Source organism: Zalophus californianus, chromosome 6, assembly GCF_009762305.2.
Source record: "Zalophus californianus isolate mZalCal1 chromosome 6, mZalCal1.pri.v2, whole genome shotgun sequence".
Classification (NCBI taxonomy): Eukaryota; Metazoa; Chordata; class Mammalia; order Carnivora; family Otariidae; genus Zalophus; species Zalophus californianus.
Window position 1 is genome coordinate 133,370,254 of NC_045600.1, and position 18,515 is coordinate 133,388,768.

The 18,515-nt window shown below is 39.6% G+C and overlaps 1 protein-coding gene across 10 annotated transcripts in view; it reads right to left on the reverse strand.

Moving 5' to 3' along the window:
- MCTP2 (multiple C2 and transmembrane domain containing 2) overlaps positions 1 to 18,515 on the reverse strand; it is a 237,405-nt gene that overhangs the window by 75,970 nt on the left and 142,920 nt on the right. For 7 of the 10 annotated variants that reach the window (XM_027571097.2, XM_027571096.2, XM_027571102.2 and 4 more), the window contains 3 exons: positions 14,829 to 14,930; positions 12,588 to 12,662; positions 10,348 to 10,467 (listed from right to left, as the gene is read on the reverse strand). In XM_027571097.2, the coding sequence (XP_027426898.1) occupies positions 10,348 to 10,467; positions 12,588 to 12,662; positions 14,829 to 14,930 (297 nt within the window). Of the gene's footprint in view, positions 1 to 7,040; positions 7,280 to 10,347; positions 10,468 to 11,400; positions 11,711 to 12,587; positions 12,663 to 14,828; positions 14,931 to 18,515 lie in introns of those variants that run through there. The other 3 variants (XM_027571099.1, XM_027571104.1, XM_027571098.2) reach the window with 3 other exon arrangements.

The window sequence follows — 18,515 nt, forward strand, 5'->3', positions numbered from 1 at the left end:
GGCTACAATACCCTTCTGAGTAGCAGGTCTGCAGACACATACAATAATGTTCAAACATAAGACTTTAGGGAAAATGGTTTTTTTCTTTTTAATTTTTAAGAACAAAATTCATGGCTACCGTGTAGACGTAGTTCATACTCATGAACTAAAACCATAATTGCAAAGTTCATGACCACAAACATCACATACTAGACAAGTGTATACGGGCTGAGCAACATCCTCTAACAAGCCACAAGGCCCTAGGAAAATCACTTTACTGAATGTGAAGGACCCTCTGATTTAACATTCTATAGCTCCATGCTTTTCCAGACTTAAAACAGTAGGCATGAGGGTCTTATTTTCAACACCAAGTGAGCTAAGAACTGCCTTTTTTTTCTTGACAAAATGAGCATATTTGGCAATGACTTGAAACAAAAATTTTAAAAAGCTTGCTCAGAAATAGAAAAGTCATTTTAAAGGACCTATATATATATGGATTTGGGCTATATATATATTGGTTACGTATGGATTTGGGCTATATATATATTGGGTATGTATGGATTTGGGCTATAAGAAAATCCCAGTGAGATTAAAAGTCAGCAAACACTATACAGAAACATGGCTTTAGATGAGGACCTACTGAATCGGATTTTAATTGTCTTTGAGTCTTTTTTAATCAGAGAACTGGAATATGAGGCCACTGAACGTTCCCCCCCACCCCCCCGCCAAATTAGCTGTTATTTAAAAAGTCAATGACACAACATGGAGAGAAGAGGAGAGGTAGCAAAACACACCTTCCTAAGTCATAAATCAAATGGCAAAAAGTACAATACAGCATAGTAAACCCTCACCAGACCACAAAGAAGGTTTCTCTCCATAAACATCAGATCAGGCAGCTAGAATGATTACCAGGCTCTCCTGTAACTGTCGCCTGTAGTGGGTCTAATTACAGGCTACAGGCTAAGGCAAGCATGCCCGCACTGCACATGGCAATAAAAGGGCCATCAGCTTGCCAAGCCCAGCCAGACAACGGAGAGCACACGCCACCTGATGGGGAGCCCCAAAGATCAGCCAGAGAGACTAATAAAAATGACAGCTTAGAAACAAATAACAAAGCTTGGGCCACAAAAAAAAAAAAAAAAAAAAAGTATCAAATTAGCCAGAAATACAAGTGCTGAGCAGGGCTCTTCAACAGGTCTGGACCAAAGCAAGAAACTGGTTATAACTGTTTTCACACACACACCGGTGATTTTTCTCCCTCTCCTTCTCTTTTAGTTCTAGATTTTTTCACTTTTGCATCATACAAAATGAGCATCCAGGTGTCACATACAGAAACAGATGGGGTGGGGGGAAGCACTCATCTCTATGAGAATCAAAAATAAAACCCCCCTCATTCAGGGGCTGTTGATCTGGGTTAGAGATTTGCCAGCTCCCTTCCTCTTCCCCTGGTACTCTAACTGCTGGCTGCCTTTTAGTCCTTTTGCTGTAGATTAGCACCACCCCCTGGACGTGTGGCATCGAGGGAAAGCTAGAAAAATGCACATTAGACAAGATTATGATGAAACTGTTAGACTGTCTATGGATTTTACCTTCTGATGTGGCCACAGGCTGTCACGGTCAGAGGAGGAGTTAGAATAAAAAGAAAGCAGTACCTGATAGCAGATGGTTTGTATTGGTTCTAGCACTCTTCCAAGAAGCACTGATTAGAAGCCTGCTGTGTACCCAAACATAAGCCATAAGGCTATACGCAGAGGTATAAGATGGGGCCTTTGCCATTGTGTAGCTCACACGGTCCTAAAAAAATCCTTCCAACATATGGCTATGATACACTGAATAAGTCTTTACTGTTTCACATTAACCTAAATTATTAGGTCACAGAAATAAAATTCCTCCATTTTTGATGTGAAGAATTAATTTATTAGGTCGAATATGAAGAGTATTCTTAGAGCTTTAAAGACAGAACTGCATGCTTTGGCATTTGGTGGTTCTATGCATATGAATCAGCCCTAGAAATAGTTGACGCTTGAACACTAATGATATGACATGTAATACAATGATTTGCATTTCTACCCTATCCTGGAACAGGTCTTTCATAAATCTTCACATAACATGCTCTGTGATGAAGCAGCAACTATGCACATGTATGTGGGTGCACCTGCTTTAGTGAAGCCTCTCTCTGAGTTAGAATACCACCATACCTACCAATAGTGATATCAGATAATAATCCCTACCCACATTAGTAGCCCACTTCACATTTTTAAAATATTCCCTTGCATATTATCTAAGTTGATCTCCAAAGGATAAATTTAAATTTTCTTATGGTGTGTGTCAATCATTAAATGGCACCACTTTGGTTTCAACTGTAAGAGGAGAGCAGTGGTGAGAAGTGGGGTAGGAGGGGAGGAAGCAAGAGAAATGGGGAGGGGGGCTGGGGAGAAGCTGGGAGGAGGGGTAGATGGATGAGAAGGAGGAAGGGAGAGAGGAATGAAGGGAGATGGGGAGAGAGGGGAGGCGGATAAGGGACTGGTGCAGACTGAGCACAACAGTTTCATCTTTGTGCCTCAGTATCTAGCAGTGCTTGAGACTGGACAAACAATGGTTGTAGAAAGCGAGGGAGGGAATGAATGGGGCAAGCTTGAAGAGGGCATTGGCTGGGTCAAGGAGTGACATGATCTCCAGATCTCTTCTTTCTCTAAGATTGAAGACGCTACACTCAAGACCAAGTTCAAATTAACAGTAGGGTATCTCTGGACAGTAGAGAGAACTAGGCTGAATTCACTGAGAATCTGAAAAAGACAATGGCTCCCAACCAGGAAACTCACAGAAGGCAGAAAACGTGTGTGTGTGTGTCAGTGTATCCCACCAGAAAGCCATAGAGGAGGCAGTAGATAGAGACAAAAGCATTCCCATATAGAACTGGCACCTGTCATACAAAAGTGAGAGTTAACCATTCATTATCTAATGGAGCCATGTGAAGAATGGCAATGTATGCTCTTCTACGAATTAAAAAAAAAAAAGATCAAAAAGAAGAAGAAGAAGGAGAAGATCTAATGCTTACTAGTCAAAATTGGGATGCTCCAAAATACCAACTGATTTCAGTCAGCGTAGCTATGATTCTGTCTAAAAGTGCAATTCAATTATAAAGTTAAAAAATATAAACATGAAAATATGCTAGAATAGTTAAGAGTGTCCTTTAAATTTTCAACAGATAATCTTTTAATGCAATTACTGTAATTTTATTAAATGGCATAATTAGTTAATGCCTGAGAAGTTGTCAATAGAAGGTGCAATTATGTTGTAAAAATTATAATCACAATGTGTGATGGTGGATTGTTCTGATGAAAAAAATGCTGAAAAAACCCTTTATAATATTTTTGAAGGTATATTATGTAGTCCTCTGTGAAAGGAAGATTTGGGAAATCATCTTATAAATGTTAAATAAAACAATAAATTGTCAAATATTTCAAGCATTTTACACGATATATTTATACATTTCACACACAAGTATATATGGATGCATTTAAAATGTCAAAAAATATCTTCTCCTCCAGACAAAATGGTTATTGGAACTGGATTTTTTTTTCAGCTTTAGAGAAATACTGTTAATCTTGAGCTCCAACTGCGCAAACACCTACTGAGCAGGCAGTGAGGTCTGTTTTGCACATACAACTGACTTCTGGTGGATATGGAAACAGCCACCAAATGTTTAATCAAACGCAGGTGCATCTAGTTGTGAATAAATTGATGATAGAACTTAAAGAAGAAGTAAATCTTTTAGACACAGGTAACACATAAATATCAAAAGCATCAAGAAGACATGGACCAGCACTATTTTAATAGTCTGATTTAAAAACAAAATTCCCATTATAGTAGTCATTTGTAGCAAAGTACTTTCAACCTGAACATTCTTTAGACCACAGAATGGATCATGGACAGAAGCAATCCTCAAGATTGCATATGAAATGCTAACAGTTTCATACAATGTTTCATGGAGAAACTTTGTATTTTCCAAATACCTTTGCCTCTTAGTCTCTCTTAGTCTCTCTCTCTCTCTCTCTGTTTGTGTTTATGTACACACGTGGCATGTGGGTTGGAAGGGCCCATTCTGTTACTGCTGCTGTTGTTTATAAGTTCGAGGTGAAATCATTTCACATTTCTCAACATTCCAGGATCTCTAAAAGCTAACAATTCCATGTATACGAAATACGGGATTTCACTAAGAAAGTGGGGAACTGTATTTTTAATCTTATTGGAGAAGGAGGGGTTGATTGATGCTTTAAATTATGTATCATATCGCAGGCCCTGTCGACTCTGAAGAAGAAATTCTTCATTTTCTGACACTCAAAAAATTGAGGAAAAAAGTCACAGATGTTAAAATCATAGCTTTATGAAGATACCCACTGATATATGGTAGATTTAGATTACTTTTTAACATCAAACGTCCAAGTAAAAATTTAATAAAATAAGGAATCCATCAATGCCCCACAGACTTGCCTCCCTTGAAGCAATAGGTGTGTGCCTGAAAAACTCGTGGAAAATTGAAAAAAAAAATGCAATCCTTTTTTACAGCGTCTCCTCTGTTATTTAAAATAATCTTCTGATGATGCCATCTGTCAAGTAAATGCTTTTTTGTCATATAAAAAAAATAATTCACTTATGCCACAATGTAACATTAGGTCTTTTCATAGACAGTATTGGGGTTTGTAAAATACATGTACCCAATAGAAAAATAAAACAAACAAAAATTCCCCATAGATGACTGTTTCCACAATATAAACATCACAATGCAGAATTATCTTTTGAGAACAATTTCAATTCACTGTAACTATCATTAAATAATGTATTTGTCTGGAAACATGGGGAGAGACTATAGAGTACCCCCCACACACACACACAGTAGAAATATGGGTCTATCTCTCTGATAGCTGTTTGAAGGAATGCATTAATGTAGATAGATAAATGTGCTCGTCTCTACTCTTATCCCTTATTTTGAACAACCTGGAATTCTCATAAAGAATCTGGCAAAACTGTAGATTCCATCCATGACTCTTTCATGTACTTGTTTTCAGCATTCATGTTCCCTTTGAAAGCCCTTCTCCATCATCTAAGAGCTTCCCTTGCACAGTGGGTAAAAATAACTCAGTCTCCAATTTGGGGCTCAGCCTGGAACCAGCCACTGAGATTTTCCAGACCACCAAGCTAGATTCCAAGGATGTCATGTGCATGTGATTCCCAGGGTCTGGGCTGTTCCCCAGAAATGGTCCAGACATTTCCACCTTATGCTTCTTTAGTTCTGATTCCATTTCTTCTGAATATAATGATCACAACTAAGAATTATTCCCACCCAAATGATGAGGGTCCCCCCCCCCCAAGCATCTTGGAAAAGGCTTAACTCCCATTCATTACATCTAAATACATATCTGAAATGACTGATGTCATTGTCCCTAGAGTCATTATCATCTATTTAAATACCAGGACCACAATCACTGCAATTCTGAACATCAGTGAGAGGTAGTACAACTCAATGGTTAAACACATGGACTCTAAAGCCTGATGGTCTGGGTTAATATCTCAGCTGTGCTTCTTAAAAGCATATGAGTTCTGACACTCTATTTAACCTCTATGGGTTCATTTTTGTCATCTGTACAAAGAAGGTAATAACCAGTATCTATATCAGCAGGTATTGGTGAGAATTAGATGAGGTAACATTTGCAAGATGCTTCGGACAGCGCCCAACACAAAGTAAGCACTGAAACGTGAGCTATTAAAGACCCCTAAAGGGCGCCTGGGTGGCTCAGATGCTTAAGCGTCTGCCTTCGGCTCAGATCATGCTCCCAGGGTCCTGGGATCGAGTCCCGCATCAGGCTCCCTGCTCCTTGGGAGCCTGCTTCTCCCTCTGCTTCTCTCTCTCTCTCTCTCCCTCTGTCTCTCATGAATGAATAAATAAAATCTTAAAAAATAAATAAATAAATAAATAAAATAAAGACCCCTAGAGGTGAAAGTCTTGTCTGAGAATGACCATGTGCAGGTCTATGAAACACCATGTGTAATTACAAATCCATTCACAGGGAAATACCCAGATGTGCTTCTTCTAGGCATGATTTTTAGTTACCCTTTGCCTCTGTCAATAAACTGACATCTCCTATTAATTTGTTTTCCCTTGGAAAAGTTGAGAATAGGACTCTTTGAGCAGAAAAAACAAAATATATACGTATTAATTTATAACAAGTCAAGCTCAGAAAATGCAACAGAGTAAAATATCTAGAAAACCTGGAGGAAAGAGACCTAAGAGACAAAATGAGCAAGATCTTCCATAGTCATGCTAACAAAACAGAAATCGAGCCTGTAGACGCATGATTTGGAAGGGCTTGACCACTCCGAAAAAAATCCAAATTTAATTTCTTACAACAATGAATTCAATGTTGTGGGCAACATTCACATAGCATGTGTCGGTGGATTAAAGACAACTTTCCTCTCCAAGTGTTAGGAATACAGCCACCCGGGTAAGTACAGAGGGGATTAATCCCAGGGTGGAAGGGTTTACGCCTGGACAGTCTAATAAGATAAATCCTCCCATGTTTGTCCACCCACTTCTGACCAGACACCATGTGGACTTCTATCTTTATAGGCCACTTGTCTTGAACCCTGCTTTCAACAAGCTATGATATATTCATATACACACCCATAGGAATCCTTAGAAACATATGCTTTGCTTTCATAAAGTCTTAAATTGAACAGCCAGAATATACCGAACACGATCCGACAATGTTCATGCTTTGTCTCCTCTGAAAACAGAGACACTGACATGATGTTAATCGGCTATTTTGTGTTATCTGAAAAAACATAAGAAAAAAAATTCCTATAGTTTTGCCCTTAGCTTGCAGTGCTAGAGTCACTTCCTGGACCCTGAGGGGAAGGCAAAGCCCCACTGGGAACTGGCCCACCAAAAATGGTTCTTTACCCACCTGTGCAATGAACCCTCAGATACCACCCATCCTACTTTCGAATATAGAAAGGCCTTCAAATGCAGTCCTACTATTTAGTAAAACCTTGACCTGAGACCTTGCTTCAGACCACCACAAAACTCTTCTGCCTATAACGCCAAGGTAAGTGAATGAAGCATGAACAAATTGTCACACCAATGAATAAGGACCAGTAACAGCATCCTGTCCTTGGTAGATGCCAGGAAAGAATCAGGGCATACGAGTGACAAACGCGGCGTTCTCCACAGCGGAGCAAGGAAGAGAAGAAGCAGGCCTTCGGCATCACAGGAGCTCTTCCTTTCTCTGGCCCAGGTCACCTGAGGATCCAATGGTTTGCAGAAAGACAACCCTTAATGGGGTCCCACAGAGTCAGGGACATAGTACCACAGCCAGTGGTGGCCCCAAAGTGTGAAATTACCCATCCGTACATTCAACAGGAGGCTAACATCATAAGTATGTAGGCAAGAGGCATAAAAGCAAAATGTTCTCCCCAAAAATGAAGTCTTGGATACCCATAATCTTAAAACATAATAAGGGAGACTAATATACGTATTTTTATTTTATCCTGAAAGTACCTTTTCTTTATATGCTTTTGCTTTAGGAACAGAAAGAGTTTTGGAATGACCATGATGATAGTAGTCACAAAAACACTCTCTAATAAGATGACACTTCATTGGCTTAGGGAGGGGAGAACACCTCTCTCTATCTCTTATATCTCTGAGATCTGCCAAGGCTGGTCAAAGTAAACATGAGATAAACATTTGAACACAGCATTTCAAATTAAAACTGAAAACTAAATGCCTTTAAGGGAGCACTCCTCATTCTAGTACCTTCACAGAAAGGATTCATGCATGTATCATTCCTAATTGACTGCACTTTTTTCAGTGATGTCCAGTAGGAAATGTCCTCCACGCAGTGGAGACTCCCCCAGGCTCACAAACCCTTGCAAAAATCACACTGTGGACAACCAGCAAGGAGAGCACCATCTTTATCTTCCATTTGGGGGGCCACAGTGATTTGAAAGGATGAAGTGGCCGCCTGCGTCCGCTAGCCTGGGAGGGCATTTCCTGGCATGGTGCCCCCAGGATGGACGCCTGCAAGGACCCACTGCCAAAGCTCCCTTCCCGTTCAGAAGCCCCCTTTAGTAGACAACCTATTTCTATTCATTTGTTCTAATCTTTCTTCAGATCAGGCCGGCAGCCCATTAATCATTTCTGTCATTCTCCTACATAAGCCAGTGCAATGGAGCTCTGTTTTTCTAAAAATCACGGTGCCAGAAATTAAGCTCAAGAAAGAGGAAATCCTCTTCTCCTCACAGGGGCTGGCTGGGGTGCTGACTGAAAAAAGCTACCAATTGTGTTGACTTTCCTCTTTTGCCCAGAATCACAAGAGAACATTCCGTGGAAAGTTTCTGAAGAGAATTCAGGTGGGAAGTGGAGGTGGGGAGGCTGAAGAGGAAGCCAACACATGAGGCCCCCTCACCAGCAGAGGAGAATGTTGTAAGAAAGGGAAGCAGATGAATAAATGCCAAGACAAGACAGATATGGATTACTAGCATTCTTACTAGTGTTCTTATTAAGGCCAATTGTTTTTAGCAATTTCAGACCAAAGAAAAAGTATATTAAAAGTCCAGGTCACAGCCATCATAGGCCCTCTACATCTTGAAGCGATGAAAATCGAAAATTAATGAAACTGAACAGAATGTTCTCCATGGCAGAGAAAAAGCCTCTTGTGGAGCTGACAGACTTGTTTGTGTAATAAGGAGTAAGGATGGGAGTGACCGTGAACCCACTGACATCTTAGGCTGATTAAAAAAAAAAAAATTAATGAGGATGTGCCTGTGAGGTAAGAGAGAGCACTGACAATTAAAACACAAAAACAGAAACAAAAACAAAAAAACAGAGACAGAAGATTCATGATTTACTGAAGATCATGACTCAGAACCACTCACACATTCTATTAGGCCTTATTGTGATCTTTGCCCAGTACAAAGATTAATAGCATGATTAAAAAAAAGGGGGGGGGGCAAGATTAGCAGTTGAGAGATTTGGTTTCTACCAATCTCTTTAGGAACAAGTCCTTTTACAAATGGCGGAGGGTGCCCAGAGCCATAAGGTGAGGGCATGGTACCAACTTTCAAGTCCCTACGACTCCTGGACCCTCAGTGGTTACCTTAGGTGACTCGAGATCTCTTGTGGCTCTTCTGAGATTGTGTGATTTTATTTCGCTCCTAAGGATGGGCCAGCATTATCAGAGAGAAGGAAGAGTGCATCTCATGTACATTAGTCACTCTCTTACGTGGTGTTGGGTCACCTTGTCATGTGACTCAAGTGGTTTGATATGAATCAATGTTTTTATATCAAAGTTTGTGAAGATTTACTTAAAACATAAATTAGAGCAATTTCATCATGTGAGTTTTCAACCATCATTTTCTCAAAAAGTCCTGGCATTCACTGGGACAGAGGGAGAGAAATATACAAAATGGAGGGACTATACAGACAGAGTTAATATAATAATAACCACCGTGTATAAAGACACATTTTTGAGTGAAAAAAAAAATTTACAAAAATACAGAACTTAGGTCTCTTAAACTTACGGAGCAATAGTATATGAGTAAGATTTGGGTAATTTAAGGGATTTCCAAGGGAAAATCTGATGTAAGTACAGTCTTAGACATCTATATATTCATCTATACTGTAATATATTTAAGAAAGATGAATGGATACCATTTATATTTTTTTCAGTTAAATAGAAGTGTTTTTTTAATCTTGTTATGTTAATCACCATACATTACATCATTAGTTCTTGATGTAGTGTTCCAAGATTCGTTGTTTGTGCATAACACCCAGTGCTCCACGCAGAACGTGCCCTCTTTTAATACCCATCACCAGGCTAGCCCACCCCCCCACCCCCCTCCCCTCTAGAACCCTCAGTTTGTTTTTCAGAGTCCATCGTCTCTCATGGTTCGTCTCCCCCTCTGATTTACTCCCCTTCATTCTTCCCTTCCTGCTATCTTCTTTTTTTTTCTCTTTAAATTTTTTATTATGTTAATCACCATACATCATTAGTTCTTGATGTAGTGTTCCATGATTCGTTGTTTGTGCATAACACCCAGTGCTCCACGCAGAACGTGCCCTCTTTAATACCCATCACCAGGCTAGCCCACCCCCCCACCCCCCTCCCCTCTAGAACCCTCAGTTTGTTTTGCAGAGTCCATCGTCTCTCATGGTTCATCTCCCATTTATATTTTAAAGTCTCCCTACAGGTGTGAACTTCAGCTATGTTGAATGTGTATTACTCTGCTTCGTGTCAGTAAAATAAAACTCATCTGCATTTGGATTTGGGACTCAGAAGCAAATAATTTGAACATAAAATCGAGGCTTACCACGAATGCAACAGCACTTCTCAACGTGGATTCCCACTGGAAGCAGCTTTTAAGGAACTGTATTGTACTCCACATTGCCATGGTGATTCTTTTCACACGGTCTACATCCCTTGATAAAATCTAATAAAAAAAAATGGAAAACAAGGAACTGGACTTAAATACTCCAAATAGTCCCTTTAGATCAGGCAGTTCAGTCATTTAAATTATATTTTGTATAGCTGCCAATTAAAAAAAAATAATAGAAAGGAGAAGTCCTAATGCTTCTTCTAAAATTCTTTTTAAAACACCATCATCCATGGAAGGAAAAAAACACATGTACTTTGTAGCTCTTTTGATGGAGAATAGCCTGTTTCAATAATATTCAGGACAAAACTGAGCTGGGAAAAGCTATAGCAGCAGGGCATTTGGTGTGTGTGAGTGTGTGTCTGTGTGATTGTGTGTCTGTGTGAGTGTGTGTCTGTGTGTGTGTGTGTGTAAGAAAAAGAGAAAGAGAAAGAGTCTATATTGTTTACTTCAGAAGGAAATGCATGGATTTTTGTAGAAACTAGATGTCCAAGTATTCTAGCTCATGTAGTCCAGAAGACAAAGTCTACAGGAAAGTCTAATTGTGGGAGGAGAACCCAGCTCTCCCACCTCCTAGCTGTGCAACCTCCAACCAGTTTCCTAACCTCTCTTGTCTTATACGATGGGGTTGATCTTAGTATTCACCTTGTAGACAGTGAAGAAAATTGAGGGCCTTTCAAAGAAAAGTGCCTGCCACTTAGTAAGTGATCTCAAGTACCTGCATTCAACTGTGTAAAAATCTGCAGACACACCGTGGTGAAAGGCACATAGGGAATATCCTAACAGATCCCAAATCCCCTGGAGCTCCAGAGCCCAAAGCCACCCCATGCGGAGGTCCTGCTTGGCAAAGGAAACGTCTTTTTTTCCCAGTTGTAGGCAGATTCATTTCAACTCATTTGCAAAGCAGCTACCCCACCTACTTCAACTCATGTTTTAACTTTCAAATAAATAGGGCACAAGGCAGTAATAATAATAATAAAAGACGTTTACTCAGATGACACCAAATAAATATTACACTCAATGTTATGGCAGACCAAAACAAAACATGGGGATGCTCCCTTTAGAAGACATTCCAGGCCTTTCCCAAGTGTGCCCAGAAGTTCATGGGAAACAAGAGGATGAGGAGATGCATTTATATTTAACTGCTTTGTGTCATCCACAGCTGCTCACCCCACAGGAAGTTGTGGAAGTAATAAACACTGTAAAAAGGGGACACTTTGTTCTTTGTTACACAACTGAAGAGGGACAATAGGTACAGAGTGAAATCCTGGACTGCTTCTGAATAAGACAGGGAGGGACTCTGAAAAGAAACATAAAGGTCATGTTAAAAAAAAATGCAAAACTTCCCCTACTGGGCCCAGATCATCCCTTTTTGTTAAACTGATGAGTGAGGAATTAAGGGAAACAGGCAGAGGGCGACAGTTAACTCAGAATGAGGTAAAATGCCAACACACTCCAAATATTTGGATAATACAAAAGTGGTAGGAGCAGCGTGGGGGACCTTGAGGCTAGATGCTCCTAAGACCCACTGGGCTGAGGAAGTTAAGGCCTCCCTGGGCATAGCACCTCCCTGCGACCTTGTTGGGACAGAGGCGAAAAGGGCCTTAACTGATTGAGGCTAGCAGGGCAAGCCAAGTCAGAGAATCTACAGAGGCTGACACTAGGAATGTTCCTTGACAGAATGGCTCAGGAGATGAATGGAGGGCTGACACCTTCTACTTCATCCAACATCTATGTTTTCAGTCTTTTTCTTCTTATCCTGCTGACTGAGGTCCTTGGAGGAGTGGAGATGGGGAGAAGCTGGGAGAAGGGGCAGAGGGGGTGGGGAGAGAGGGGGGAGGAGGGGGAGGGAGGGGGAGGGAGGGGGAGGGAGGGGGAGGGAGGGGGAGGGAGGGGGAGGGAGGGGAGGGAGGGGGAGGAAGGAGGAGGGAGGGGGAGGGAGGGAGGGAGGGGGAAGGGGAGAGACAGAGAGAGAGAGAAAGGGATAGGGGAGAGGAGGCGGCAGGAGAGGAGAAGGGTGGTGGGAGGAAGAAAGGAAGGAAGATGGGAGGAAGGAGGGAGGGGAGGGGAGGGGAAGGAAGGGAGGGGAGAAGGGAGGTGGGGAGATGCTAAGTAAGGACAATTAAGCACTTCCAGTGCTGAGTGTACCGCACAGCCCGTGTACTGCACCCACCTACCTTCTTGGACAGCTTGCGGGTATCTTCAACAAAGCGCTTTTCTCTGGGAGTAAAGGTCCTAATACTTGCTTTGACCTAGAAAGACATCATTGTTTAAAGGGGGGGAGGGGCAACATTTAAATGGACTTCGTTCTTCTCTTTTCCTTGTTAATGACTGGGAAGAATGTGGAAACCAGGATCTTCTGACCCTAGGGCCAAGGGCCTTTCTCCAGGAGCCGAGTGATGGGGGACACATGGAGGACACCCCTGAGCTCTGCGTGTGTTCCTGGGGATCTCATTTCCCCAGCACACTTGGGTAGGTCAGACTGGATTCAGGAGACTCCAAGAGTGTTGTATCCACTTTGCAAATCAATGGATGTATTTTAAAGCACTGAGAGGTTGCGTTCAGGAGGCTCTGGAACCAGTTTCTAAGAAATAAAACTTCCTTCCCATCAAGGTTTTGAACAATATTTTCACCAGTAATATCTTGTCTGTGAAAATCTGTTTCCTGCTTATAAAAACATCTTTTCAAGGAGAATCTCACTTCCTTTCAAATCTATGGAAAAGTAAGTAGATGAGTTGAGACCCATTTTATGGGGAATAAACTGAGGCTCAGAGAGATTTAGTGGCTTGTCTCAATCACCGTACTGAGGAAAAGCTCAAAGAATAAAATTGTCCCTCTCCACTCCATAGGATGGACAACTGGAAAATGACACAACTGACATATCTTCTTGGTTAAGCCTTCTTCCCTAAAACTCAGGTTTTACCTGTGTGCAAAGACTATATTCAAGTGCTTGCTCGAAGGAAACAGGAAATGAAGGGTCATCAGTGGTACAAGATGCACAGAGGATTTCCTTGAAGGGAAAGTGAACTCAATGGGAAAAACGAGGGAGTAACACCACCACCTCCAGACTGGAGACTAAAAATATAAAAACGTCCCTGCCATTGATTTTATGAATAATTTCTTAAATACACTAAACAAGAAGCAGGGTAGCATAGGAATCATTGCAGAATCAGAAAGATCTGGATCTGTATGCTGACTCACTCACTTATTTGTAAATCAGTTCTCTAACTCCATTTGCTCATCATAAAATGGCATTAATGATACCTATTTACCAGGTTTATTGTGAGGATTAAATGCAATAATGTCAGAGCCCGGCCCATTGTTGGTGGCCACTAAATGGCAGCCATTCTTATAATTACTGTAAAAGCTCCATTACCCTACATTCATTTATACTGCTGACTGGATTAACCTGTGCTCTCCTTTTCCCTTCTGGAACCTGCTGCTGATACCATGGCATATGCATGGTCACAGCTAAGTAGGCCACTTCTCTGCATGCTAAGGAATTTCTGCTCACAACAATCAAATCACAGGCCTACCGAGAATCAGCTTTTGCTAACTACCAATCTTGTTTCTGATGGTTTTGCCCATTATTATAATTCCGTATTTTAATCATTGAAATCCAAGCATGGACCAGAAGACTTGAAATTTGTGTTGCTCTAGAAAGCCTTGATAAAGGTCAGTCCCTAAAAAGATACTGAGGTAATGATTTTATGAGAAAAAAAACAGTCTGGAAAATTCTATATTCAGATTGTTGTGTATCTTTAAAGTAGATCTCCACTTTAAAAAAAAAACCTGAAACTAGATATTATTATAGATGTTATGAGTATATTTATGCAAGGAATATGTTATAAAACTAAACATAATAAATCCATGGTATAAAAAACAGATTTTATGCCCATAGCTAAAGATTGGCAAATGAGTATTTACATATTTTATATTAACTTAAGGTTGAAGACAGGTTTTAAAAATTCCTCCTTTAACTGTAGCTTCCAGATGAGTAACTACTTCTCTTTGTAGTGTTGGATAGCAGGACATCTATTGTAACAACTAAATTACATGTCAGGGGCTTGAAAATACCTCTGTCTGACACCAACTGTAGCCTTTGAGAAGATTATCGGAAATAAAGCTAACAAAATAATTTTTCCTTTTATTTTTTTATTTATTTTTTCCTTGACATTTAGATGTACTGGGAATTAAACACCGTCATTTCTACTGGCTCAAGGGGATTAATACCAGTTGAAAACTGTATTGTCCCTCACTGATTTTATAGTTGAGGTTGAAAACCCTGTTCTCTCTCCCTAGCTATAATATGTGTGAAACATTTTACAGGTATTTGAGATTTGAGTACTGCCAGGCTGGTCATCTTTTACTTTTGGTACAGAGAACCTGGGAGGTATGGCTGGCCCAGCTAGACTTACCGGATTATATATGAGGTCCATCTCCAAGTAAATAACTCCTTTAAAAGCTTGTTCTAAATCTTTATTCTTCAACACGTAGCAATTTGGTTGTCCATCTCGAATCTGTCATAAACAATAGATAAAATATCAACTTTCTAGGGGGTTTAAACTGAACTGGCAAAGTTGAGACCATACAATACACACACAGATGAAGCAGCTATTCAGCAAATATTAAACCCATCATACATCAACTTTAAATTCTAGAATGCTGTTATAACTGATAAGAAGATAAAGTAACAACCAACAGGCTGACACTGAGTTATTAATGGAAAATCAGTGGTACAAATTATTAGTAGGTCTATATGGGCTTTCCTTCAAAAATCCCAGAGGTTATACATTTTCAATTATTAAAAATGATAAATACTCTACAAAATTCCTGGCCAGTACTTCTCAAGATTGCCAAGGTCATGGGAAAAAGGAAAGACTCGGAAGCTGTCACAATTCAGAAGACAGAAGGAGATAAGATGATTAAATACGATGTGGTACCCTGGGTTGGATCCCAGAACAGAAAAAGGACATTAATGAAAAAACTGGCAATATCCAAATAAAGACCAAAGTTTAGTGAACAGTAATGCACAATGTTTTCTTTTTTTAGTTTTGTAAATGTACCATGGCAATGCGAAGAGTTAGCATTAGGGGAAACAAGGTCAGGGGTATCTAGGAACTCCAGATTATCCTAACAACTTTCCTCTAAATCTAAAATTACCCCAAAATAAAGAGGTCATTAAAGTATTTTTTTAAGAAACGACCAAAGGAACTGGTTTTAATAAGATAGTGTTTCACAGCCATGGAGCAATGCAAATTAAATCCATGAGCGTAGCTGAAGCTGAGGTCAAAATCCAAAGATATTTACAATGCACAGAACGCTGAGAAGTTTTCGAAATAAGCAAGTTCCTCTGATATCCTCTCTCGGCCAGCAGGTCACATCACTTCCATATCCTAATCTGCCACTGGACCCCAACATGTAAGGCATCCCAGAAAAACACCTCCTGTACCATTTTGGAAATGATGTGGGTCCCATCAAGGCCTTCTCTTTCCAGATTCTAGAGCAGCCATGCTTTTATGATTACACAGCAGTCTCTGCATTGATTAAACTTCAGGCTTGTAAGAAGCATCCCTGTTAACTCCAAAAGGACATCAGCAAAACTTGAACTAACCAAAAGCTCCACTTGAGATTATAATGATCAAAGATTTGAAATAATGTAGGAAATTTGAGGGCATGAAATTTGAGCCATATTTTAACTGACTATTGCTATCACTACAAGCATTCAGCGCAAGTGTTCTTATAAACAGTGGTGGAAATGAGTTGAATAAGTCATGGGGGAAACAGAGCCATTCCACTTTACAAGGGAGAGGTCACCTTCCTTCCCAAAGTCACCCCACCTCTCAGATTGAATAGGTTTTAAACAGAAAGATGGTTTTCCTGGCCAGTGGCTAAGAGGAAGGGGGTGCCCCATAAAGACCTGGTTTCCTTCCTAAACGGTGTCCAAACAGGATTCTGAGCTTCCTCTTTTATCCACAGTCTCACTTAATAAATTGTGGGTGTTAAAGTTGAAAGAAATAAATACAAAAACAGCATGACAATTTGCCAACCTGACTTCAGTCCAATTTAGCTGTGTCTCAACCCACAGTCATTGTACTGTTATCTTAAAATTTCCATGATTTCTTAAGGGTTAGGAAAGGTCAACAGAAGAACATGAGGTATCAGTAGAAAAATATATTTTATAGTATTTTTTTTTTTTTTAGTTTTTGATTTTTTGTAAATGATCTTTTCCTCTTTTTCAATGTCCTAGTATTGTGTCAGCAAAACACAGAATCCACCCAGGGACAATGAATCAGTTATTAAAGCTAGAGATATAGCATAGGCTATTCATGTTGGGTACTTTCATATAATATTATCTTAAAACTTGTAAATTGCAAGTTTACACATTTGTAGAAAGTTTGAAAAATTACAGAAAAAAAAAAACAAAAGTCCCTTTGAACTTCCACAAATATCACAATTCCTTCCCCGCAGAGAAATTAGATAGGCATTTGGCATGTATTCTTCCTAAATTTGTATTGAGAATTTATATTCATAAATCCTTGAAAAAAGTAATTTAAAGTTTTTGCCTGTGTGAAACTGTATTTTGCAACCTCACTTTGTATCTATCAATGTGATTTGATAATGTGTATGTAGTATACAGATCTGCTTTTCTTTAAACTGCTACAGAATATTCAGAATACGAACTTACTAATTTATTAATTCTTCTATTGATGAACATTTGGTTGATTCCAATTTCTCAGTCACTCTGCTATAAGGAGTATCTTTTTGGAAAAGGGAAAAAGGAAGGGAAAGAGGAAATATCCTACTTTGTATTGGGATACGTTTAAGTTAAGAGCAGATACGTTAAGTTAAGAGAAATATCCTACTTTGTATTGGGATACGTTTAAGTTAAGAGCAGTTAAGATCAGGTCAATGTATTTGAATATTTAGTATTATAATTAAAAATGGAAATAATAATCAACGGGACTATTTTTAAAAGATTTTCATTTTTCACAGTCTTTATACAACTGAACTTCCAACACAAGAATACAGGATAAAAAATTCTGTAACATCTCAACTTGCCAAACTGCTGTATGGCAGCATCTGTATTACAGAAAAGAGAAGCTCACCATATTTTTCCTGTCAAGAGAATTATGTTTATCATTTATACCTAGAACACAGAAAATCGGGACGCCTGGGTGGCTCAGCTGGTTAAGCATCTGCCTTTTGCTCAGGCCATGGTCCCAGGGTCCTGGGATCGAGTCCTGCATCGGGCTCCTTGCTCAACAGGGAGCCTGCTTCTCCCTCTGCCTGCAGCTCCCCCCTGCTTATGCGCTCGCTCTCTCTCTCCCTCTCTCTGTGATAAATAAATAAATAAAATCTTAAAAAAGAAAAAAAAGAAAATCATCTCTGGCAGTTTATGCTTATAAAACCTCTATTAAATAGTAGGGCAGCTAAAACACAGCCAAAAGAAAATTTAGAGCCAAGAATCTTACATACTTTCGTCTTTTAGGTATGAGACAGTCACTTAAATTAAGACCTAAGCTTAAGTTTTAGGTCTCTGTTGATCAAGGCAAAAAGGAATGATACAGTTTTCAATTTGTGACAAAAGGAGGTCTCTAAGTTCATTTGGAGAGTCTTCTTAAGTTGACATCTGGGATGATTTAGTTTCACTCCAAGATAAGGGTCATTGAATAAAATAATAGACAATGTCTTAAACCTGTTATGAGAAAATTTTTCAGATTGACTCATCACACACATTTTTGCATGCTCGCCTATTCACAGGTGAAGAGCACAGATATTAGGCAATCATTTGGGGAAGGCACCTCTGCAGAACAATAATACAGATTTTATCTAAATAGAAATCTGACTTCAACAATCAGGGAAATGGGCATTTGCATGTCCCTTTCTTTTCATGAACAATGTATCAGAAAGCTTTTACCAAGCACATGCTAACAGTTAATTCCTGGTTAAATGAACCATTGAATACAAAGGTACAGGAAGTCTGTTTCTGAGTAATGATTCAGGATTCTGGAGCCAGAGGACAAGTTACAGAGAAGATAGTCTGGTTTAGATTTTAATCTGACCTGAAATCATCTTTAAACTATTCAAATTTTTTCTACTTA